At 43.5% G+C, this 25,375-nt stretch overlaps 1 protein-coding gene across 2 annotated transcripts; it reads left to right on the plus strand.

Annotated features, from left to right (window-relative positions):
- Window positions 1–1,038: 1,038 nt before the first annotated feature.
- On the plus strand, window positions 1,039–19,497 carry LRP11 (LDL receptor related protein 11). Of its 2 annotated transcripts, none has more exons than XM_030945353.1 (7): window positions 1,039–1,564; window positions 6,363–6,529; window positions 9,046–9,187; window positions 11,247–11,372; window positions 12,113–12,322; window positions 17,688–17,789; window positions 18,048–19,497. In XM_030945353.1, exons 1-7 carry the CDS (start codon window positions 1,039–1,041, stop codon window positions 18,200–18,202), a joined length of 1,428 nt encoding a protein of 475 aa, XP_030801213.1. In that variant the 3' UTR covers window positions 18,203–19,497. The 2 variants fall into 2 exon arrangements, with proteins under 2 accessions (XP_030801213.1, XP_030801214.1); XM_030945354.1 differs by having other exon boundaries at window positions 6,366–6,529.
- Window positions 19,498–25,375: the final 5,878 nt, after the last annotated feature.

Below are 25,375 nucleotides of genomic sequence, written 5' to 3' on the forward strand. Positions count from 1 at the left end.
CAAAATCCATCACCACCTCTCTACATCTACAGGCAGGCTTATGTTTTTCAGTGCTTGTAGACAGGTCTCAGTGTGCCATTCAGAACTCTGAGGCTCCATGCATCTGACAGAAAATAACAAAGCAGCTGTTTTGAAGGACTGCTGATTTTCAGGGGTAATAGTTATTAATTTGTGCTACAGAATCAGCAATATTTTCATGATGAAACAGATGTTGTTGTGACAGATGTAAAACTGATTCATTTAATTGCAAGTATTTCTCTGAAACTCTTTTAGCAAAGACTTCAAAAACTTGCATGGGAAGTTCTTCACCATTGTTTTGCATGGTTAAGATCCTATCTGGGATTTTTTTTTACAGGTCAGGAGGTCACAGCTTTTCACACTATGTTTTTGACTACTGGTTTTCTTTTTTTGTAATTTCTGAACAGAAATGCCATGCCTGGGATGGAGTCTTCTGCAATTTCTTTTTTGTCTCCTTAGGTTCACAGAACCACCAGCAGTTTCAGTGATCCCTACCCAACCCCAATTATTTGCAGGCATCATCTCCCCATGTGGAGTCATAGAACCATCGAATCACAGAATGTTAAGGTCTTCCACAGAATGGAAGGGGCCTTAAAGGTCATCAAATCCCAATCCCCCTGTCATGGATAGGGACACCTTCAACTAGACTAGATTGTGCAAGGTCTTATCCAATCTGGCCTTGAACACTTCCAGGGATGGGACATCCACAGCTTCTCTGGGCAACCTGTTCCAGTGCCTCACCACCCTCACAGTAAAGAATTTCTTTCTAACATACATCTTAAAATTCCCCTCTTACAGTTTGATCCCCTCGCCCTTCTCCTATCGCTGCGGCCGCTGAAGGAATGTCGCTCTGGGGGCGGTCCCGGGGCGGGGCCCGCCGGAGCTGTTCGGGGCGACGGGTGCTGAGCGCGGCCGCTCCGCCTGGTGCAGCCGGGCGGGGCCGGCGCCTCCCCGCGCCGCTCTCGCTGGGGTGCCCCGGGGGAGCCGCTCCCGCCGCTGCCGCCGCCGCCGCCCGGGGCCATGGCGGCGCTGCTGGTGCTGGTGCTGCTGGCGGCGCTGGGCGGGCGGGCCGTGCTGCCGGGCGGGCGCTGCGCGGCGCCGCTGGCCGACCTGCGCTCGCAGATCTCGGGCGTGGAGACGCTGCTGGAGGAGTTCCGCCGGCAGCTGCAGCAGGAGGAGCCGGGACCGCCGGCGACGGCGGGCGGCGGAGGGGGCGGCGGGGAGCGGTGCGGCGGAGGGGGCGGCTTCTCCGCCAGGCCCGACTCCATCATCCGCACCAAGGACTCCATCGCGGCCGGCGCCACCTTCCTGCGGGCGCCCGGGGCCGTGTCGGACTGGCGGCAGTGCCTGGACGCCTGCTGCGCCGAGCCGCGCTGCACGCTGGCCGTGGTGCAGGGGCCCGCCCGCCCGCGGGGCACGGCGGCCGAGCCGGGCTGCTACCTCTTCAACTGCACGCACCGCGGCCGGCCCGTCTGCCGCTTCGCCCCGCACCGCGGCTACAGCTCCTACAGCCGCCGGACCGCCGGCGTCGCCCCGCCGCCCACGGGTAAGCGGCTTGCGCGGCGGGAAGGGCGGCGGGGAGATGGCGGCGCACGGCGCGGGGGCGGCAGGGCCGCGGGGCCGCCGGCGGGGAGCGGGCGCCGTCCGTGAGGCTGCCCCGGCCCCGGGAAGCCGCTGCTGGGCGGTGGAGCGCCGCCGGTGGGAGGACGGAGCGAGGAGAGCCGGGCTGCGCCGTGCCGTTCGGCGGGGTTCCCTGGGCCGGGAGAGGCGGCCCGGCCGTGCCCGAGGGAGCCTTACCAACGTATAAATACCTTAAGGGGAGGGGGTTCCAATAGGGTGCTTCCAGGCTCTCCTTGTGGTGCCCAGCAATAGGACAAGAGGCAGCGGGCAGAAACTGATGCACAGGAAGATCGTGCTGAACATGAGGAGGAACTTCTTTACTGTGCGGGTAACCAGGCACTGCAGCAGGTTGCCCAGAGAGAGTGTGGAGTCTCCCTCACCGGAGATACTCAAGAACCGTCTGGACACAACCCTGTGCCATGTGCTCTGAACGACCCTGCTTGAGCAGGGAGGTCGGACCTCATGACCCACTGTGGACCCTTCTGATCTGTGAGGGCTTTGGGGGTGTTTGGGCTTCGAGAAGCCCATCCCTCAACACGTCTGCCTCTGCAGAGCCCTTAGTGGGGCATTGTGCCAGCCAGCCGGTGGCTGGGAGCCAGGCAGTGGGATGTGCATGTTCGCTGGCCCTACACTCCCTGGGGAACCAGAGAAGTCCCAGCTCCCCAGGAACTGTGCATACTGGGCACCTTCAAAAGCATGAAGTGCCTTTTTTCCCAGCTATGCCATAACCTGGTGCATAGCCAGAGAGCAAGCACATGCTGTTCTTGGGGGTGCTGTCCAAATGTCATTGCCTAAGACAGCTTCTTACTCACTTAAATCAAGATTTTTCATGCTTAATAACTCAAGAGCTAGACTGAAGGAGACAAGGATACCTCACCAGTAGTCCAGACACAGCATGGACATTCTTGACATGCACTGGAAACTAGGCCACATCAAAAGCAGCTGTTTGTTCAACTCTGAAGCATATTTAAGAGCAATATTATCCAGAGCAAGCAGCTGTAGATGAAAACAAATCTGGATTTCTAAATTTAGAATCTGTTTTCTAGCATCTGATTCAGAGAATCTGTTTGCCTTCCCCCACCTCCTGTTGTTAAACAGTCTCCCCTTAACTAATTTTGACTTAATTTCATTATCTCTGTGGACAGAACTTTCCCAAATGTCATCTGCATCTTACTCAGTGATAGATCTCATCTGAAGTAAATTAGTCACTGCATGCAACAGGAAGAAGACCTGGTGTTGGTGTGGGTGAAAACAGTGCCCAGATGTGGCTGCTGTTACTGCTCTCTTGGGAGGGGAGACATTAGGCTTGAGGTCCATTTAGACCTGCACATTTCATGAAAATGTCAATGTGAATCCCCTGGAAATACAAAAGAGCAGGGACTTGATTTATAGAGGCATTATGATTCCTAAATATTTTTTGCAAAGTGCATGGGCAGGTAGACTAGAGAGCTACAAGGAAGGATCCCTTAGCAATAGAGATGAGGCAAGCTTAAGGTACCAGAAAAATGCAAGGTGTGATTTTGACATTTTCCACAGGAGGAGTATTATTCCACAGTATTATTTATGTAGCAGTTTTGTGGTAGTTGTATTTCATAAGCCTGTATGCAGTTGCATGATAAAAGGCTTAAGATGAGATTTTACATCAAAGTCGCACAGAATTAGGCTTCATTTTGAACTGCCTTAATTCTGTTAAAACCTATTAGGAACTAATTTAGGGTGCAGTTATGGCACAATATAAATAGTATGTTGTACAAATGATGCTCTGTCAACTAGAAATCTTAAATTTCTTGAATTCCTGAGTTCTTGAATTCTGGAGTTCTTAAGTGCTTTGCCTTTTTGGCAGCTTTTCTGACTATCAGCACTGGACTTGCAAGGCACTTTCAGTTCCTAGTCTGCAAATTGCTCTGTGCCCTGTTGGTTTTATTTAAAAGTCTGCCTTGTGGGTGATGGTGGTATTAGAAACGGGGGATTATGATTTCTTAATGCAATTACACTGGAGCTGAAACAAAGCCACAAAGGAGAATGAACTTTTACTTAAACATCTGTCAGATGTGACATAGACCAGGAGAGATAAAATTAAGATTGAATTATTTTGCTCTAGTGTTTTGTTACCAGTGTATTCTTGAATTACATTGAAAAACAATCTAGACAACAGGATGATGAAGGCACATCTTTTTTCCCTTCTGTCGCCCCATGAATGAGTTTAAAAACTTTAGGAAAGAACTTTTCATTTCAAGATTTTTTTTCCATGAGGGGATAACATTTTAGCTGCTCCTTTTTTTTTTCTTTCAGAGTACATTTTTCTTGAGTCTTCCGCTGTTTTCTTTCTGATAATACCAAACCAACATTAACCCACAGATGTGATGCCCTCAAAATTCCAAAATATTCTGTGCATTGTACAGTGATCTCTGAGATCACTAGTGGTGAGCAATGGGGGGATTCAATATCAAGGTAAACTAATACCAAACACATTCAGGAGTTGGCAGTGAAAAAACCTTTTATAACAAAGCCTTCATTCAGAAAACAAGCTGGAAGCTTCATTATCGGCAGGACAAGTCTGTATAAAGGATGGAGGGAGCAGAATAAATAAAAAACAGGATGAAAAAAGAAGCCTATTGTGTTGGGTCCCTAAGAAAAAAATGTTTCACCCCTTTTTCTAGAAAGCAGCCAGCTCCAGCATCTCAGAGGGTTGACCTGGTATTTCAGTTCCATTCTGCTTATTTACATTTAACTGAAATGCAAGTTGAAAGCAGAAGTTAAGAGATGATTTTTTGCTGACCTGTGTCTGATAGTGCTTTATTCCCATGAGTGGTGGTTGCCATTGGCTCCTTGGAGTATGCCTCCAGTGAGTTTGTCTCCTTGGTTTTTTTATGCTGACTTCTTATTCCCCAGGTTTGGAGGTGTTTCACTAAGAATCATGTATTCCATTGCTTAAAACTTTGCTGGGGCAAAAGAATCTTCAGCTCAATAGACTGTCTCCTCCCATGCCATATGTCTCTAACAGGCCAAATTTTTCTTTCTGCCATTGATTTACCTTTCTGAAGGCGATCTGGTGGCTTACAAGCAAAGGGTGGTGCCTCCATCCTTTGGGACCAGAGGTTTGTGTGGTCCCTGACTCATCTTTAACAAAGGGCATGAACTTCTGTAACTGACTCAATGCAACTCATGCTGCTGGAGTATAAAGTTAGTGCAGGAAGAGAATACCATTATTGATTAGGGGAATTAGGGCTTGTTTCTGCCCCTGCAGGGCATTGATCAAGTCATTTAAACCAGACAGGTGACATGAAACCCCTTTCCAAGGTAGAAGCAGAGGACTGGGCTGTGCTGTTTATGACCTAGGTCAGTTTCTTTTCAACAGTTATTTGTAAACTAAATAACTGTGTGAAGACTGTATGTAACTCATTTATATCAACTAAAAGTTGCCCTGGCACCATAATGATGGTGTTTATGAACAATTAGTTTTGGGGTTTTATTAACAATGAGTTTGGGGGGGGGGTTTGCACCTGGATGGTTTTTTTAAGATAAAGTTGGTTTTGAGAAGTGCGTGTATACAAATTAGGCAAAGCTGCCTTTGTCATCGGATGAGTAAGAACCATTTCATACTTTCTGTTATTATAGAAAGTAGTTATTGTATATTTTCCAAACTTTAGACATTTACCTTGAAATTTTCTATGTCTGACCTATTGGTGAAAAAACCAAGAAATAAGAATTTTGCTGTTTAGTCAGAGATAAACAGTTGTCCCACTGCTCCCATGAGCTCCAAGGCTTCAAGGACATTCATGATACTGTTGAAGAGCCCGTGCAAGGAAGAGTCCCCACACTGATGGGAAAGCACCTTTCCTTGTGCAGCTCTGCCCACATGGAGTGCAGTTACAACCTTGATTTCAGTAATTACTCTTCTGAGCATAACATTGATGTCTTTTACAGGGTATTCTTTGCAGAGGTTGAAGAGCAGAGAGCACTCTGGCACTTCAGGGTGCCCAGAGAAGGAATGACACTTGAGTAGGGAACTGTAGAAAGATACAATCTTTGGGTTAGACTTTTGTTAGTCTAACCCAAAAGCTTGTGGTCTGATTGGCAAAAGTACTTAGTACTCACAATTTTAATCAATAAAGATTGTACTTTGAGTATAGTGAATTTCTGTAAATAAATATTCTGGATATCCTAAATATTCTGAAAATCGAGCTTTTGATATTTTAAATGAGGCACTTAAAATTGATGGTGTCTAGTGAATTTTAATCATCATGTGCACTGCTTCATCAGGGTGCCACCTTATCAGTCTTTCATTTCTATAATGATGTATTACAAATAGGGACTAGAAGTCTATTGAATTAAACAGAGTACAATAAAAGGTATAAAAAAGGTGCTGTAACTGACATCTGTATGTAAGTCATATTTAAACCTATTTTCCTTAGTTCAGATTAAAAATACACTGATGCTAATAATCCTGTTTGTTGTATTGCTGAAACATCCAGGTACCTAGAGAGGTTTTCTGTGCCATGTGCTTCTAATGTTAATTCCTGAAGACATCATAGGACAATTAACTAAAATAGAAGCAGATATTACTTTGCCTAACAAAATGTGCACTAATGAACATGTTCTTCTTTCAGGAAGTTGCACAGAGGTGAAACAATATCTTAACCAAGGAAGAAAAGTGTTTTATATAAATAATCACTCAGCCTCCCCTCATAAATAACTGATCTTCTCTTTTTTTGTTGAAAAAGAAGAAGAAGAATTTGATGAGCCCCCACAGTGTAGGGCTGGCCAGGACATTGTGCTGCAGTCACCTGTGGACTGGGTGCTTTTGGATGGCCGGGAGAGCTCCGATGACCATGGAATTGTGCACTACGAGTGGACGCTGCTGCAGGGCGACTCAGCGGTTGAAATGCAGGTACATGTGCAGCCCCCCTTGTGGCCAGTTACTTCCAGATTGCTGTGTTCAAGTTTTAAATGTACAGCTAAAAAATATGAACTATATTGGAATCTGTCTGCCAGGGACCAAAATTAAGATATCTTTACAACCTGAACATTTATTTCACAGAAATGTAGAGCAGCCCAGGTTGGAAGGGACATCAAAAGATCGTCTGTTCCAACTGTTTGTGGGACAAGGAGCCTCAATGAGATTATTTTATCTGTCCAATCCCATCCTGAAGACCTCCAGTGAAGGAGACTACACTGTGTCCCTGGGTAGTTGCAGTGATTATTTCTGGTGGTTTACACAGTTAATCCCTTTCCTGGATGGCATGGGACAGGCAGCAGCAAACAAGTAGATAATAATATTCCACTGGATTTGAGTTCTGTGTAATTTGTGCTCGCTGCACTTGGTTTTCAGCTTCTGTCACCCCAGTTAGAGACCCCTCAGTAATTCAGTTACTAAAAATAATAAGGGATTTTCACCAACAGTCTCCTGTCAGTGCTTATGGAGAAGCTACAAAGAAACATGATGAAAACCTTATGAGATATTTTATCCATACATTTTCTGCTGCACTTTGATTTCAAATTAAAATTACCCAGGAAGAGAGCAATTCTTCAATTTAGTCTTTTTTGTGAATACTGTAGGATCAGCAGAAAAAGAAAGAAAAAATGTCTCAAGTCCACAGACTCTACTCATAGTCTGTTCACAGCCCACAACATCCAGGACACGCTGGGAACTCCACCTAGAGCAGGAAGGATATGTAGAGGTGAGAGAGTGTGAAGCAAAATTAAGCTTTAAGAATAGTTGCTAGATATCATCTAGATAAAAGGAACGCTTTATTATCAAGACTTGTTAATCGGACCCACTGCAGCATTATTATCTTTAAAGAGCAATTTAATACTTTTTAAGTTAATCTGTGATTTAATAATGTAGAGTACAACAAAAATTAGAATTTAATAAAAAACATTTAAAATTTATATTTTTAATATTACTCAAAGTCACTTTATAAAATACAGACAAGTCATATATCCATTCAAAGCTGTAAAAATCACATTAACCTTGGTGCCTTTTCTATATTTGTTAACAGAAAATGCATTGGACACACATTTATGCTTAAATAAATACTTTTCCATTGTGTTCAAATGAGCAGGGATTTCTCCTACAGATATGTACCCTGGTGATTAACCATGATAATTTAAATTTTAGAGTTGAATTAATAGCTGAGATTTTTTTTCATGCATTCTTCAATTGATGTCTTTAGTGCTTTGGTTACTGCCCTGAAGTTACTGGATTTTGTGTCATTTATTCTTTGAGAATAATGTATGAATCCATAGCTACAAGGGAGATGGAAGTGTGTTTAAATAAGATAAAAGGCAGCTGTTGCATTGCTTTTATGTAGCAAAGAATAAATAGAAGGCGGAGAAGGGGAAAGGACTGCTATAAAGAGATCTTATCATATTGTAGAAGGAAGCCTTTTTTTTCCTGTTGTGACTGATTATTGCTCTTTGAGGTAATTTGCTTCTCTGATTGCTACCCCCACTCTGTAGCTGCGCAGCTCCTGGACACTTGGGGACAGTAATGGGTTGGTTTTTTGTTTGTTTTTTTTTTTTAATGCTGATTATCTATTTTGAGCTAAAGTTTCTGTGTAAGTAGATACAGGCCAGCATTCTTCAGGGCAACATGAGAATAAAAAGGAAAGCACAGAGGTCACCAGGAGGAGTGGTGGTGTATTCAGAAGTCAGTGGCATTTCCTTGTCTCTGCACTGGGAATAGACTTGGGCTCCATGGCTCATGAGTTTTAAATACCACATTTGCTCTCCCAACAGTCACAGTGAACAACAGCAGGTGTTTTTTAGAGCATAATAATTTCTTAAACAAATTAAAGAATAAAACTGTAAGGGGTCATACACTCCATCAGGAGGTACTCAACAATCTGATCCGATAACTGAGTGCATTCGTGTAAATAGAAAAGGAAAGAAATTTCAGATAGGAAATTTTCTCACTGAGAGAAAAAAATGTGTCTATCAATGCACTCTTCTGTAGTGGAAGGTCTAGGACTCTGGCCATATTAATCAAAAATTCTTGTTCTCTTTCAGGCATGAAAATTTATTTCTGTGGATCCATGTTACATTGTCTACAGACTAACTTGATAAAGAGCAAAAGGCCAATATTTTATTGTCTGTTCTCTAAAATTACATTTCTAATTACTCAAAAATTAATTTAAATGTATGTGACCATTTGTTCTCCATTTGTGTGTTGAGATTCACAGCTCCAGGTAACTGAATAGATCATGACAACACTATCTGAATGTTGTGGGTTTTTTTACAAATGGATGCAAGAAAAAAAAGAGATCAAATGTTACATGCTGAAATACATGCTTGAATAGGCTGACTAGACTGCAGGAAGTATTTAATCTTCATGATGAGCTCCTGGAGAGTCACAGATGGATACATTGTGCCAATATGTTTTTTTTACTGTGTGCCTTCACTCAGGTGCCACAGCCAGGAACACTGAAACTGTCCCACATTCAGGAAGGCGGGTACATTTTCCAGCTAACCGTGACAGACACTGCAGGTCAGCGGAGCTCTGACAACGTCTCTCTGACCATTCTGCCCATGGTTCATTCTGCAGCAGGTGAGAAAATGGCTGGGGCTGTTGCCTCTGTGACACCCAGGGTATGGTACTCAGAGCAGAGCAAGGGTCTTGGTAAGGGTAAAAATGTTATTCTCCATTTTCAGTGGTTTATTTTGCCCTTGCTCATTACATAATGATATCTCTTTCAGCTTTGTATTGCTCTTTCACAGTGAGGAAACAAGCAAACATCACTTGCCTGTTAGAGCAATAATACTTTCAGGCACTCAGCATTTGCTCTTCTATTGCTAATAAGCATGCAGGATTGGAAGGGTGAAATATTGACACAGGCATCATGTGCATTGTAACAGTCAGATGGTGTGGGCATTGTGACAGGGCTCGTGCTATAGGGAAGACCCAGTTAAAATTACTTAATAGTATGTTTGAGGCAGACTAAGAATAATACTGACCTGCATCTGTAGTCTGAAAGTTGACATGCTTTTTTGTTTTAATGCATTTAAGTTTTTCTTTCTGATGGTTGTTATTGAAGCCTTATGCTACTGGGGAAGCTGAAACTGGAACTGACCCATCATTTTTAAACTCTGAGCTTCAGAAACATGTGAAAAGCATGAGGTAGAAAGTAAGTTAGATTCAGTGGCTGTCAGTCCTGCTCTTAAATGTAATAACTTCTAATTACATTGTAATTAACAAGTTGCTAGCACAGATCTGCTGCTCTGGCGCAAAGTTAAATAGCATTATCACCATGTTTAGCAGAACCAGTGAAAATCTTGCTCTGCCTCAGCACAATATCTCTATGTAAGCGGGTAGTCCCTGTGGCAATAAGCTGTTATTAAGAAAAAATCTGCTTAATAATGTCTGTGTTCCAGTAATGGATGATAGAGTTGTGTTCATTAATATTTAATTCAGCTAAAGCAGCCAGAGAGGTTTGCTGCTTTGTTTATTTGCTGGTGTGGCTATCTGGGGTATCTTTTGTATGGAGCACATAGGGAATTTGCTGTCTTCTTTATTTTTCTAATTCCCCAGCTACATTAGCAATTCAAGTGCTACTGCTGTAGCCAGACCAGTTCTTGATGCCTTAATACATGCAAGCTCAGTGCTATTATTAGTGCTGAAGTTCAGGAGATGCATTTGCAGATTTTAGGGGTTTTAAACAGTTGTCTGCATTCCTGGCATCCTTCCCTTAGCCCGGTGCATCGTTTGGTTCACAGCAGGATAACAACCAAAGGCTGTGCTCCCTTATGCAAATTGATTTGCTCTTACAACACTAATCAAGCACTGAACTTGATAGTGCCTTACAAAGTGATGAACTGCGCTGCTGTTGGGAAGACAAAAGCACAGATGTAAACACTTGATAATTACAGAATCAGAATGGGTTTCAGAAAAGCTTTGAGTATGCAAAATGGGACATCCAGGGATACTCTGCATTTCCAGGGGAATCTAAATGTTAAAGCAGGCAGCAGTCAGTTCTTTCTGGTGAAAGTAATTTGTGAGAACGTGACCTAGTCCTATTTTTGTCTGTGCTGTATTGAAGTCACTGGATTGCTGATGTCAATAAATGATGAGCATTCTTTGAGTATTTTAATTACGTTGCAGAAAATATGCCATAAAAGATCCAATATGGTCCAAATGTATGCATGTAAAGCAACATATTGGATTGAATGGATGTGTAGTAGGAATTACGTGTTGGAGGGATGCAGTTACAGCCACAGAGATTTCATTTATTCATTTTCAGGACTGGTTCTACATCTTTTAAGCCTAAGAAGATCACCTTTCAGCTTAGGCCGGCAGAATTGAAAGCACTGTAAGGGTTCTGCACAAGCTGTAAGGTGCAACAGCCTCCAGGTTGAGTATTGCTGTAATAAACAGATTACTAGGCTAGCGCTGGTGGTGCCAGGAACAGCTGTTGCCTATATTTGCTTCTGAGTCAATACGATGTCACACAGCTGAGTCTGGACTTTGTGCCTTGTTCATGGTGCTTCTTGTCATAGCGTGGTTTTGCTTTTTCCTCCATGCTGTGGATTTTAGTCACTGACTCAGTCACTGACTCAGTATTTACTACTTGGATTTCTCTTTTGGTAATTTGGGAATTGTTTCTCAACAGCCTGTGTTGGGGTTTGCTCTCGCTACCAGTTTATCTGTGACGATGGCTGCTGCATTGACATCACGTTTGCCTGTGATGGTGTGAGGCAGTGTCCTGATGGATCAGATGAGACTTTCTGCCAGAACCGTAAGTGTGCCAGGCCACAGTGGCACAGCAGACTGTGAAAGTAACCACAGCCTCAACGACCAAAGGGGGACAATGCCACTTCTAGGGCCTCTCTGCCTGTGACCAAGCAGTTTGCTCCCAGTCTTTCACTGGAATTAGCACATGGGAAGGTTTAATATTTGCATACTCAGGTGCTCAGAAATTTTCTTCAAAGCATATTAAAACTGTCAAAGGTCCCTAAGTGACAGGTTTTGTGTTCAGCAGTTAAAGTATCAGTTTGCACTTGCATTATGATTCTGGAAACAAGAACCATGGTTTCTGTGTGAAAGGATGTCTCAGAGGTACCCTTCACTGTGCTGTTAGACACCTTTGCAAGAATCTGACACACTGTGGACACGCAGGAGAACCAGCTGATTCACCATCATGCTATTTGCTTTTGTAAGTCATCCCTCAGCATGTGCCCATGCCCAGCAAAGTGAGCAAAACCCACCAGAGGGTGAATGGGCACAATGGCTCACCACTCTTTCATTGTATTTTAGTTGCTGGGTTTCACTGTAGGGGTCATGAGTGTACTCTTGCGAGCAAGTGTTAGGTATCTGTGACTCACATTTCATTATATGTGTGAACCTGAGGAAGTTGTTCACTTTGCCTCAAGGCCCATCTTGGACAGTCTTCCTTAAGAACACTTCCATTCCCTTGTTGTGCAAACATTTTTTTGTACAACAAAAGCATTGTACAAAAATTCTTGTTTCTGTTAACAGTCAGCTCCGGTCGGAAGACGGTGACACATGCAGCTCTTGGCACTACCCAGCAAAAGACTGCAGGACTGACTGAAAACACGGAGGAAAACTCTGCAGTGAACACCCTGAAAGCCACTGCCAGAAATCAACGACTTCTCTCAGTGGATGCAGACATGTCTAACCAATCGCTTTCTCAGGGACCAAAGAAACAAATCAGTGGATTTGTGCCAGGTAAGAATTTAATCAGTTCCAATAAACCCTTCTCCCTAAAGAAAGGAAGTGTCTTGCACCTCAAATTTAATTTGTCTTTTGGTGCCTGGCTAAGAGGAAAAAAATTTCAAATGTAAATAAATACAAAAGAAACCCGTAATAATGAAGTTCTAAGTAGGTTTTGATTTATTATTGTTAAGTCTGTTTTATAGTAGGTGCAAAAAGAAAGTTGAAATGTAGGAATGCTAGGGAAATAATACAGCCTAAGGAACAAAATGTGCAGTGAACTAAATAAATATTCTGCCACAGGTTCAGCTGTGTAGGCTGATGTATTAAGGCTCTTTAAATCTGTAGGGGAGTACTTCAGGAGCACACAATAAAGTACTGTTCAACTTAGGTGAGAGTAATTGCTTTTCTCCTGGTGCTAAGTATTACTTCTCTTTTTTTTTTTCCTGAACTAATATCTTTACTATTATAGGCTTTTTTTTTCCTGAACTCTGTCTCCAGGGCTGGATCAGTCTTTCATCACTGTAGAAAAGTCTCAGGCTTTGGTAACAAGCTACCTGAGGTGTCCATGTACAGGTCCCCAGTATTGTTCTGCACTGTGGCTGCAAGCCCGTAGTGAATTATTGTGTGATGTTACAGGCACAGCCCCAGCCCTGGCCTTGGTAAAGCTCCCAAAGCTGCAGTGAAATTGATGTGTCTTTTAAGGTTCATGCTGATGAATTAAAATGATCTGAAATGGCAATTATATGAAAGCAAAACCGTGTGCACAGAGCCTGGAATCAGTACAAACCCCTCACTTTTATTTCTTCATGGTTTAGACTGATTCATGTGCCCAAAGACACAGCTTTATTTTACCGGCTGCAACAGAGTAGTGCTCAGTGCCCTCTGCTGTCGGCTCTGGAAAAGGGCACTGTCCTGGCTGGCACCTGGGCGTTCCCTTCAGCGTGCTTGTACTTCATCTGTGGAGTGCAGAAGAGTGAAAACTCCGCAAAGGGAGCACTCTGTGAACACTTGGCAAAGGGAGTGAAAACAATGCTGTCAAGAATTTGATGGCCTCAGTGAATTTGTGGGGACTGACAGCAAAATCCTGTCCCAAATGTTTTCCCCTTTTCTGGCAATATAGATGACCTCTAGATGACTCCTCACTGCTGACTAAAATTCTGAAGTCTGCTTCAAACCCTTCTCACTCACATAGTCTTGAGTGACACCTGATACGGGGCCACGCTAACTGAACATCAGACTTCCAAAGGGCTTTGCAGGCTCCAGTGGGAAGTCAGCTACTAAGTAGGTCTCAAAAATCATTTGGCTTGTGAATCCAGGCATAAAACCAGAACTGAGGTCACCACCTCCAGCAACTGATAATCAAGGGTTATAACCGGAAGTACAAAGCAGAAGCATTTTTGCATAATCATTTTCTGTGTTTACCCATTGCTCAGTAACCTACTTGCACCAGTTTTGCTCTGAAGGTAGCCTTTTGCACAGCAGTACACAAGCAAAGAAAATGATGCTTATAAAACTAAAGAAGCATGATGGGGCTTCAGTGATTAGTGTACTACCAGTACCTGTTGTAATCTAATTTTCAACAAGCAAGATTTCAAGCTGTTTTAATTCTTGTGGGTTTAATATTTTTCTTTTGACAGGGCTCAGTCAAAATTCAATTTTAGATGCTTAATTATTTCCCTGTGGAAAAGGATCCAGTCTTTACTGCCCAATACTTCTAACCACAAAAAGCAGCAAACAGCTCTGTGAGGTTTAAAATTGCCTATGGATCGATTCCAGTTCGGGTGCATGGGATGGGACCTGAAGAGGTGCTAGGTACATGCTAGGTGCATGGGTCTGAAGGGCAGAAACTGCCAAAAACTGCTCTGCCAAACCCTGCTCTGAGCTTCTCCTGCAGACACTGAAACTTCATAGAGTCCCATGCTGTGCATTAATGATTCACAGAGTTCCAGAGAGGCTCAAATCCTGCCCCACTGGGAAGCACCACAGTCTTATGGAGTTGGAGAGACAGGCATCTTACCTATTCCTTAAAATCCACCCAGATCCATTAATTAGACTTCCCTCCACCGCTGCCATCTCAGGGAGGTTACAGACCAAATCTAACAATTATGTGATACAAATATGAGAGGCACAGAAATGCTGGAGCAGCTCCATAAAGCTCATCTGGAAACGTGTCCAGGAGGGCAGTAATGCTAGATGCATTTTTGAGAAGAGGTAAGCAATGCTGAGCAGAAATCATACCAGCAGCCTCAGAAGTTCAGCAATTCCACTGGCAGAAATCCTGTTCTGGGAGGGATTGTCTCCTGCTGCTGGTGCCAAGGTAGAACCTCTGCCTCTGAATCACTGTGAAGGTCTTTGTTGGACTGAGGCAATCATGTTCTTGTTGGCCTGGAGCTGACATTGCCAACATCCTGGCTTCTTATATACTATTTTACATAAATTTTGAAAATAAGCTTTAGTGGTCACTGTGGTGAAAAGCTGTCTACTTAAGATACATATATGGGGATATGGCTTTACAGTGGCAGCACAGGTTCTGGCTTTTCACTTGCAAGTGCTCCATTCAGGGCTACATTTTTCTTAATTCTCAGCTGACATTTTCAGATCATGGAAGTACAATCCATGGAAAGGAAAACGTGATGCTCTTAAATCAGGTGACTGCAGACAGAGTAAGTAAAGGTATTACCTACTGGAGACAGCATGTGACACCTTGCAGCTGGCTGCTACACTCTGTCCTTGATACAGGAGCTTTCCATTGGTTTTTAAACAAGAAAAGTTTTTCCCAAGACATTGTAGGACTTTGGAGTTTCTTTGTTTCCTTTTTTACATTTGTTTTTTAGTAGTGGCTAAAGTACCAATAAAGGCCTGTCCCTTCTGCTACTTACCTCTCCATAAGCAGCTTTCATCTCTGAGAATTCAATAAAGATGTCTAATAAAGGGACTTCCTTGTCAAGTACAACCAAATTTATCTTTTCTCCTTTTCTCCAAAGGAGCTGGGCTAAGTTGTAGTGTTTTGGACTCTGAGATAGTTGCTGGTAGCAGATATATGAGCTTTCTACATATGAGGGTGATATTTAAGAGAACTTCCTTCTAGAATTCATTTTCTCTTAATAGATTGTCTGTTCCAAATTTCCTTTAACCTTCCTTACATTGGCCCTTCATGCTTAGCTCTGACTTGATACAAGCTTTTTAAGGATTTACACTGAAGTATGATAATATGCAAGTCTGAGTTAAGGACTGTTTAAAACTTCTGCCTGACCTAACAGAGGATATATTCAAAGTAAAGTGAAAAAAACCGCAACCAACCAATACAAAACCCAAAAATCATTGGTTGTTTGCAATGGATAAATCTTTTTCTGCATTCTTGCCTTTTCAGTGGGATTCCTCTACAGCAGGGCAAGTGCAGGGGAACACCAAGTCTGACTTTGAGATAACCCCCTCAGGCACTCGGGGCACTGAGTCTTTTGCAACAGACTCATGGTCTACTTTTGCCCAAGCTGAAAGGCCAAACATTTTCTTCCAAAGTCGAGAGTGGATGGAGGAAAAGGCATTTGATGTCAATGAAAGGGTCCTTTCTCTCTCTACAGACATGTTTCCATGGCAGTAAAGTTACCCAGACTGCATCTCCAGCGCAGCATTTCTGCATGGCTGCCTCCATTAGCCCCAGTGTCCTTCTCCAGGGAAGTTCTAAAGCCTAGCTGCGTATTCTGGCACTCCTGAACTTGCAGATGAATATAGAAAACACTCAGTAGCAGCACAGCACTCTGGAGTGAGCAGGGGGCTGGTTTCTTAGCAGCAGTGGCCAGTAGTGAACAGGGTCATGCAGACGGGTTGAATCCATGAGCAGCCTGAAGATTTGCACTCCCCAGCACAGCCTAGCCAAGTGTATAAATCACCATAACAGCTTTGCATTGCATTCCCCTGGCACAGGGCCTCTGCCTCTCCCAGGCTGCCCGTGCCGTGCTGTTTGAGGCCAGCATTACAACATTTGACTGAGTGCCCAAGCCTTAGTCATGTTTTTACTGCAGAGGCACCCACAGCAGTAGCCATAGCCTAGATCTGTGATTCAGGGTAATTGGAAAGGGCTGTAAGTGGCAATTTCCCCGGAGTAGACTAGAAAATCAAGAGAAAGTGAAAACCAAATTAAAGCCTTGTAAAATACTTTATGCCAGGCTCCTAAACTTCTTTGGGGAAATTGCTCTTTGTGTTCTAGAGATAACAGATAAGATATTGAGCAGCATTGACTCTGATAATCTCTCCAGTCATGTAAGAACAGCCACAAGTCCTAGCAAAACAGCGCAAGTCCTACACGCTTTATTGAAAGGATTCAGTTCTTCTACCCTTCCAAAAATTTCCCACTAAACTTTTCTCCATATTTGCCAAATTTCTTTACAAGCAGTTGACTTAAATATTCCCTTTATTTAAATGGCAGGGAAACAATTTTCTAAAACAGGCATTTAGATGCAGGCTGGAGCAGCTCTTAAAAACAGCTGATGTCTTCTGGGTATTTCCAAAATAAAGACAAATACTCATTTAGTTTAATTCAGGAAAAACAGCTGCTGGTTTTGGTGTCAGTTACATTCAGGTGGTCCTGCACATCTCTGATACCATTTGGGTATTTTAAGGCCAGTACATTCACTGTTAGAATTTTTCCAAGCCCACTTTACATGCCAGGACAACATCAGGAGCCCAGCAAGGAGAGGGCCGTGACTTTTTTTGCAGCATTCCCTGTGGGTGAAGTCAGTGTTTATGCACCCCAGCCAAAATGGCAGGGCAGTAAAGCCACAGCCTGGGAGGCTGCCTTCTGCCTTGGAGTGGGAGCATTAGCATGGACTTTCATGACAGTACCAATGAAACAATTTAGGCTTTGATTAGCAATCATGTGCATCTGCTGCTGCCACAGCCAGGGACACCTTCTGCAGCTCTTCAGAGCTGCTGCTGGTGGGTGGGACTTACACACAGTGCATGTTCCAGGCTAATTGACTTAAACACTTCCTTAGCACCCACTGCTACATGTAATTCCAATTACAACATTTCACATTCATATTCTACAGATTTTGCAGCATAGTGTGTTTCTGCTAGCTCTGTAACAGTTCTGAAGGCTGCCAGCAAATGTATCACAGCACAGTCAGAGTGCCTTTGCTTCTAGTTGAGATGCACTGTGGTTTGGGATGTAAAACTGAATTTAAATTTTAGCTTCAGTTTCACATTATTTCAAAAATTCAAGTCATACAGTCGAAGTCAGAAGTTCTCAAACTGTTCTTTTGTTTGTTTTTTTCCCATAAGTTTAAGTGCTTCACATTATTTAATACTAGTATCCTGTGGATAAGATTTCCTAGTCACTGAACTGCAGTATTTATTTATCTTGCTTGATTTTGTGCAGATAACAGTTCCTCAGGGAAAAGAACAGATGATAAAAATGGGGATGGCATAATGATGCCAAAGAGAGATCAGCTTGGAGGTGGTCGCCCAGTCCCAGAAACAGGTAAGACCAACCCTGTGTGTTAATTTTGAATTTCATCAGTTTTTCAGTCAGATAAAATGGTCAAGAATTGAATAATGTACTTACATATTCTGAACTGTCCCTAACATAATTTTGCAGTTTAGTTTCATAGTATGAGTTGTTCCAATTACTAACATCCAAGTGGTAGACTAGCTGTATTTTTAAAGAAAAATTTCAGGTTTTCTTTGCCAGCATCTCACTGTGTTAAATAAAATGTGATTTCTCTTAACCTCATTGTAGGTGCTGTGTTACCCTTAGCCTTAGGCTTGGCAATCACTGCTTTGCTGCTGCTTATGGTTGCTTGCAGACTGCGCTTAGTGAAACAGAAGCTCAAAAAAGCCCGACCCATTACATCTGAAGAGTCCGATTACCTCATCAATGGGATGTATCTCTAAAACCTGGATTTGGGTCAGTTGTTTTCTCCCCTTTCTCCTGTGTCCATGAATCTCTGCCTCTATAAAAGGACCAAAATCCTTAGTTTATTTTCAAGTGTAGAAGAAGCCTATGAGATGAAGAACATACTCTTCCCCTTTGGTGATAATATGAAAAGTGGGTAGATGACGTTGCTCAGAAAATAAGAAACGTTCAGGCTCTGGAGAGTAGCTCTAGTTGATTGTTGTGCAGAAGACACTGCAAGGTGGGGAGACCCCAAACTGGATGTGGGGTGCTCGTGCCCTCCCCACAGCAGCTGGGGTCTCAGCCAGGGCTGAGTGCAGCCCAGGGCCTGTGCACTGGGGCAGCCAAGGCTCCACAGCCCGGCTGTGTTGGCCAAGGTGTGGGGGGAAGCCTGTGCCATCCTGCTCTTCTCAGTGCTGCCACCACTGTGGGCACCGGGTGCTCCAGCCAACACGATCCTTCACCGTCCAGCAGAGACCAGTTGTGTTCTTTCCACCTGATGCACTGGGAGTATTTTCATTAAAGAATGTCTCTTGCTTTGTTAATTAAAAGCAGTGGCTATCCAGGCACCAGCTTTTGCAAAGAAAATTGGGATTTAAGGAAGAAAGCATGTTATTTTCACTCGGTTTAAACCTCTGCATTGCTAGCAGAAAGCCATGCTTGCTAAATGCTGAAATGAAAAAATGCAGCTCCTCAGCGGATGAGCTCGGACTTCCCAGTGCTCAACAGCAGTCGTGTACTGCTGCCTAAAGAAGCTGTGGATGCCCCATTGCTGGCAATGTTCAAGGCCAGGCTGGATGGAGCCCTGAGCAACCTGGTCTAGTGGAAGGTATCCCTGCCCATGGCAGGGGGGTTGGAGCTAAATGATCTTTAAGGTCTTTTCCAACCCAAACCCCTCTATGATTCTTTGTGTAATCCCAGAGCTATGTCTCTCCCTGGAGCTCAGGGCTTGTTCAGCCTTTTCCACATCCAGCCCACCACCCTCACACATGTGAGAACAGCACACAGCAGTTTCTACCCAAGATGATGGAGTGTAGGATTCCTGCTGGTTATCCCATAGCTCCCTGCAAGGCTTGAAAGCTTCAGTGATCTGCCCTCACCCCAGAAAAATTCTCATAGAATTAGAGCAAGTAATTGATATGTGTGAGTGAACTGCAGATGTGTTACCAGTAAAATGTGTACAGTACATGTTATATATACATATATATACACACACACTGTGCTGTCTGTCTTGTTTGGCTGTCCCAAGGATGTCACATTCCTCATGGGTCTCAATAAAACCGGAGTCAAATGAGGCATGCATTGTTTTGTATGTTGTCTTTTGTACTTCAGTAACTTTGAGTCAGCAAGAATATTGCCATGGTATACAAATAGTTCTTCAAGTAATTTGTTCTTGATTACTTTATGTAAAATAGCTCTAATAAACCGATTCTATTCTTATATTTATTGCATTGTCTTTCGTTTCCGTTGCCAGCTAAATTCTGTGCTACAAGACTGCATCATGAGAGCAGACAGAATTTCTTTCTCCTTTCTGTGAAACAGCCTTACAAGAAGGTGGAATGTGTATGGTGGGGGAAGTTGTTGAGGTACTTGTTTCAGGGAGACAGAGAAGGACAGGGCATCTGCCTGTGTGACCTATCTCTCGAGCAGTGCTTGAGCTGAGCAAGACAGCAGTTGCAGAGCTGGCTGTGCCAGCTACTCAGGCAATCTGGTTGCCAGTGCTCCTTGCTCCTGCCACATGAGGCAAAGTCTGGTTGTTTGTACTTCAGTGATACAGTGGGTCCAGGAGACTGCCTGAGGATGCTGCCCATTTCCAGTTTGGAGTACAGCCTCTCTTCCATCCCAGCCCCCAGAAGACATGGCAAATAGCACAAGACCCAAGAGGCCAATTTTAAATACAGCTTTCTAAGGAAGACTTACTGCCCATTTGGTTGGGGTCTTATTTTCTATTATTGAAATTTGCATTGGGTTTTAATTAAATACCTAAATTTCCTTCACCACCTTACCAAAGCAGCAAGAAAAGTGGTCTTTTCTCTCTGTGCTCACCGTGCTCCTATTACCAACTTGCATACAGCCAGCAGCAGAACAAAAGGTTTGGTTTTGTTCTGCCGGGCAGGACAACAGCAAGATCTGGCACAAAGCACAAGCCAGCCAGCTCAGCCGTGGTGCAAGAGGCTGCTCAGCTTTCCAGTCACTCTACCCAACAGTAGGCTTTGTTTCTGTGCTGTTGCTAGTGAATAAACCTTCACGGATTTTGCATATTCCAGCTGAGAATGAATGCCTGCAAGCAGAGAGCAGCAGACAGCAAGCAAGGTACAGGAGTCTGGAGTCTGGCTAGTGCTGCCCTAGAGTGGCCAGTCTTCCAGGGACTCTCCTTTCTCAGACGGGAGATGGTGACAATTGCTGCCCTCCGGGCCTCCAGCTTAAGGCCTGTTACTTCCCAGGTGACAGCAAACTCCACGGCTGGAGTGAAATAAAATAGTTTTCACCTTACCGGAGAGCCTGGGGGCATTGTCAGCTGGATGGAGAGCAAGACAAAGTTAGCAAAGTAACAGATTGGCTTGGCAGCTCCTGCAATTAACACACACACACTGGTCTCAATACCATGTGCTTGCATTTAATGGCTTTCATGCTATTTCATTTTAAGTAAGTCATACTGAACTATTGAGCTAGAGCACACCTGGGAGTAGCAGAAAATACTGTCAACATGCTCAGGATGTTTTTCCCCTTCTCCCCAGGCAGCTCACAGTCACTGCCTCCTGCTGACATAGCTTCTGTGGCCCCTCCCCAGCCACTGCCAAGGTTGGGGCTCTCCCTCTGATGTCAGAGTGCTCAGAGCAGGCAGTGCTTCCAGTCCATCTTCATTGCTGCTTTACTAAAACTGCATTGACGGCTGCCTTACTAAAACTGCACTCATGGTCTTGCATGCAAACCCCAGAGCTGGGGAGTTTTACACAGTCACAGATCACAGCATATTCTGTGTCAAAAGGGACCTACAAGTGTTTATCCTGTAGAGGACGTGAGACACACTGTGTGAAACTCGTCACTATTTGAAGTCTGTCAGATCTGTTTTTCCTGTCCTAAACACTGATGTTTGTCTATCCACATATCTCTGAATATGCTTATTCCACCTATTCTTACCAGTATGTTAGGTAAGCAGAGAATATTGACTATCCTGACTGCATAGCCCTGTGGAAGTTGCTCCTCTGTGTATTAGGAGAGGTCATTAAAATTTATTTTGTCAGTGTATTTTAATGTTGATCAAGATTCTTATTTCACTTAAACTGTTTTTTTTAATTGTTTTGCCCTTTGGACAGCTTAATTTGTGCTAAAAGGCACAAATTACTTCAGAGTAGAAAACAATACAATACTTACCTAGGTTTGATCCATATTTAGAAGTAAGGGGGTTTTTTTCCGTAATATGGCCTGCTTGCTGCCCACTTTTGCAGGGGATGCTAGCCTGAACATCTCGCTGTAATCATTCCACAGCACTATAGGATAACAGCAGGGGCAGTACCAAGAGCACATTTGCAAAACAAAAAGGCTGAAATAGGTCAGTGTGATGCTCCATTTGCTTTTCAAATCCTAGATAAAGCATAAGAGTTTCAATCCCAAACTGCACAGAGCCAGCCAGAGGCATGAACCAATAGCAACGCAAACTTGCCGCCCCAAAACAAAGGGAGAGCCTTTCTAGTAAGCCCTAGCAGAATCCACAGTCATGCATCACTGAGGTCTGTGCTGGCTGTTTTCATGTGCATCAGGAATTGGGATTTTTCAGTTTCTAATGGCAAAAGCTAAAAGAGTAAGGGCAAAGGGAAAAGCTATAGAAGATTCAGAGAGTGCTGATGGGCATAAAGACCAGACAGAGGCAATAAACACAGAGTAATTAATATGAAAAAGAGCCCATGACACAATTGGTCTGAGCTGAGTGACAGGGAAACATGCTGTAAACAAGGAATATTTAAAGGGGGAAATTTGTGTAAAAGTAACTCTGCTCTATATTTTTCAATAGTTACTTAAAATAACTGAAAAAGAGAGCTGCACTCTGCACTGGAGTCCTGAAACACAAAGAGAAATCTAGAACAACTGGATCAGCACACTTCAGAAGCAAGTTTTTAAATACACCTGCTAAAATTTTAATTTTTGCAGTTATAAGACTCCTGGCTGACAGTTCTAAACCACTCATAAATCAATGAAAAATGTATTTTGAGCAACCTGGCAGAAACCAGACAAGGCAGAAAGGTAGAAAGGTAGAAAGGTTCAGTGAACAACTGAGAGTCGCCACTTCCTTGGCCAAGAGAAATGTATAATTCTGTTCTAAAGAGGGCAGAGCAAGACATTTTAACATAGCTCTCAAAACTGGCAGGTCCTAATGCATTAAAGAGATGAATTTGAGATTTCTACACTCAAATGAAATGCCTGGACATCACAGATAGAGAGAGAGCAGGGAACTTGGAGGAGTGCAGGACTGTACAGGACTTGAAAGCAGGCAGCCCAGTGGAAGGTTGGACCCATAGGGAAAGCATCCCTGAAGGCTAATTCCATGCCCAAGAGATGACTGTCCTGAGGCTGCCTCTATATCCAGAGGAGAGGAGCTTCTCTAGAGCTCTGATCAGAGCAGTAGCCTTGGCAGGTGCTCTGAATCACCCATTTTCCTTACCAGAGGTCTTCAAGAGTGTCCTCCTCATCCATAAGGCACCTGCAATAAAAGTTACTGATTTATCTGATGCCACTTCTACATTATAGCTGAAAAAGGATTTGGCAGAGCATAATAAACAAGACACATGTCTTGTTAATAGTACAAACACATAAAATGCAAACATAAGCCCAACCATGGCTGAAAAAAGGACTTCAGCTTCTCAGAAGCTTTAGGGAATCTTCTCGAGTGTCTGCCAGGTCAGTTGCTCAGAAGCATGTGATGAAAATGGCTGGACTAAAAGAAATCTTAGAGAATCAAAGTGAGATTTCAGAGTAACTCCAACAACAGTCTTTATGAAAATAGTCTGTAGTTGCTAAAAAAGTTTTGCTAAAAGGCACGGAATTGTCTCAAGTTGTAAGTTTGGTATGATGAGACACAGAGTTATTTTCATTTCTCCTTCTGAAGCTTTCAGGCAATTCTCAATGGGCAGCTGGATCTCCTCCATACATATTTCAGCAATAGCTATGTCCACTCAATTAATAATTTAAAGAAATACAATTTTAGTTCCCGAGCACATCCTGCTGAGCATCTCATTAACACCCTGCCAAGAGCATGAGAGAACAACCTGATAAGCCTTTCATAGGAAAATTCAGAGTGCATCAGCTGCAGCATGAATTTGTGCTGTGTAAGAAATGACTACCTGGAACAGAAAGCAGCCCTGTTTGTCAAGGATGAAGTATGGGAGGTAAATAGGCCAGGTAGAGGGAAGTTTACATCACCTCTGCCAGCATAAGGCCAGGTTTTGGTCCATGCTTATTTCCTCAGACCTGGCTGAGGCATGGAACCCCAAACCTTGCCAGCTGGGGAGGCTGAGCACACAAGTGTGTGTTATTTACAGTAAATGCAAAGGGGGGTTATGATACCTTAAGAGTGTCTGACTTACCACAACTGGTCTGCAGTTCACAACCTTTCACAGTTAAAAGCAGATGGACAAAACTCAAATAGATTCAACAAAGGGAAAATGTATGAACCCACAAAACTAACTTAAACCCCATGCTTGAAGCCATCTATTGCATACCACATTACTTAAACTCTAATTTACCCTTCCTGATCTATGAAGTCTGAACATCCTGAAATGCAAAAGACCAATTTCAGACCTCGCCATCTCCTGTGTCTCCCTGTGCCATCTGTGAGGCAACACTTCCCCTCTGAATTTTTTTGTTTGGCTCTGAACAATGGGCATGTGTGACCTCACCATTTGCCTTTTTTCTGAACCAGGACCACCCCTCATTCACTTCAGCAGAATACCTCTTCCACATTGCTTGGGACAGTGGTCAAGGTTCCATAAAGGTAACTATTCATCTTTTGATTGCATCCTAATATGTTTAAAATCAGCTGAATAGAACCAAAGTTATAAATCATGAGCATGGTTTGTGTTACTCATCTTTTGTATCGTGTCAAAGTTCAGAAGGAATTGTGTCATGTCTTCCTTCTGTGAACTGCATTTTAATCAAAAGCAGCACAACCTTGGGCATATTAATGAGTAGAAGGAAGAAAACACAGCTACTGTAAGAATGGGTTAACACCCTTCTTCCTGGCAGGAAGGAGTACTAGTTCAGAATTTTCCTCTGAGTATTTTATTTCTTTGTGCTGATGGGTTAATTACACAGTCCCTCCACACTCAAAAATCCTGGAGCTTGTCACCCTATCACAAAAACACTGCACATGTGGAGAGAACTGCTGCCAGCTGCAAGCTCCAGAGCCTACCACGCAGAGCCCTCCCGGCTCCAGGCATTACTGCCTGTTTCAAATTCGATGACTACAAAACATTCCAGGAATCATCCAGGTGGCTTCATCAGCAGTGCTGGTGCACACGTGCTGTGTGCTGGTTTCCCTCCGGAAAAAGTCATGTTACAGGCTCTGTGGCCTCAAGCCAGATGACCAGTCTGAACAGAAAAAGTACACAGATCATTCCTGCTACATAAACAGAAAGCATCCCTACAGCACCTCTGTGGAGAGCCCACAACTCTTGGTGGGTTTACAAGATACAGGTATTGGCTTTCTAAGTCTTTTACTGTCTGGATCCCAGACACAACCGGATAAGCAACTCAGAGTTCAATCCGTTCTCCCAGTCTGTTCTGACTTAGAGGTGATAGCAACAGCCCAGTGAAACATGACTGCACCTCTTACAAAGAGAGAAAGCTTTAATCCTTCCAAGTGGCAAATCACACTCTCCGAGGTGGCTGGATTCAACTCTGGACAGCAGACAGAACTGTGCACAGAGCCTGTTCACCAAAACACACAGATATGGATTTCAGAAATTCCAAACAGACACCAAAAACCCCACTTGCATTCCAGGAAGTATTAACAGGCTTTGTAACTGATGCAATGCATTAATTGACTGAAAATGGACACATAGTTACGGTCAGTTAGCAAACCAGTATTTTTATACATGTTTTCTTTTGGATATGTGAAATCCTGATGAATGTTAAAAAACAACAAAACCAACCACAAAATCAGGCAGACACCTAGA

Source organism: Camarhynchus parvulus, chromosome 3 (assembly GCF_901933205.1).
Source record: "Camarhynchus parvulus chromosome 3, STF_HiC, whole genome shotgun sequence".
In the NCBI taxonomy this organism is placed as follows: Eukaryota; Metazoa; Chordata; class Aves; order Passeriformes; family Thraupidae; genus Camarhynchus; species Camarhynchus parvulus.

Bases quoted from the DNA above. Each gene is read 5' to 3' on its own strand.
- LRP11 (XM_030945353.1), top strand. From the start codon at position 1,039: ATGGCGGCGCTGCTGGTGCTGGTGCTGCTGGCGGCGCTGGGCGGGCGG. The intron at 6,530-9,045 runs GTACATGTGCAG...GCCTTCACTCAG, and splicing joins ACTCAGCGGTTGAAATGCAG to GTGCCACAGCCAGGAACACT. The intron at 17,790-18,047 runs GTAAGACCAACC...ACCTCATTGTAG, and splicing joins TCGCCCAGTCCCAGAAACAG to GTGCTGTGTTACCCTTAGCC.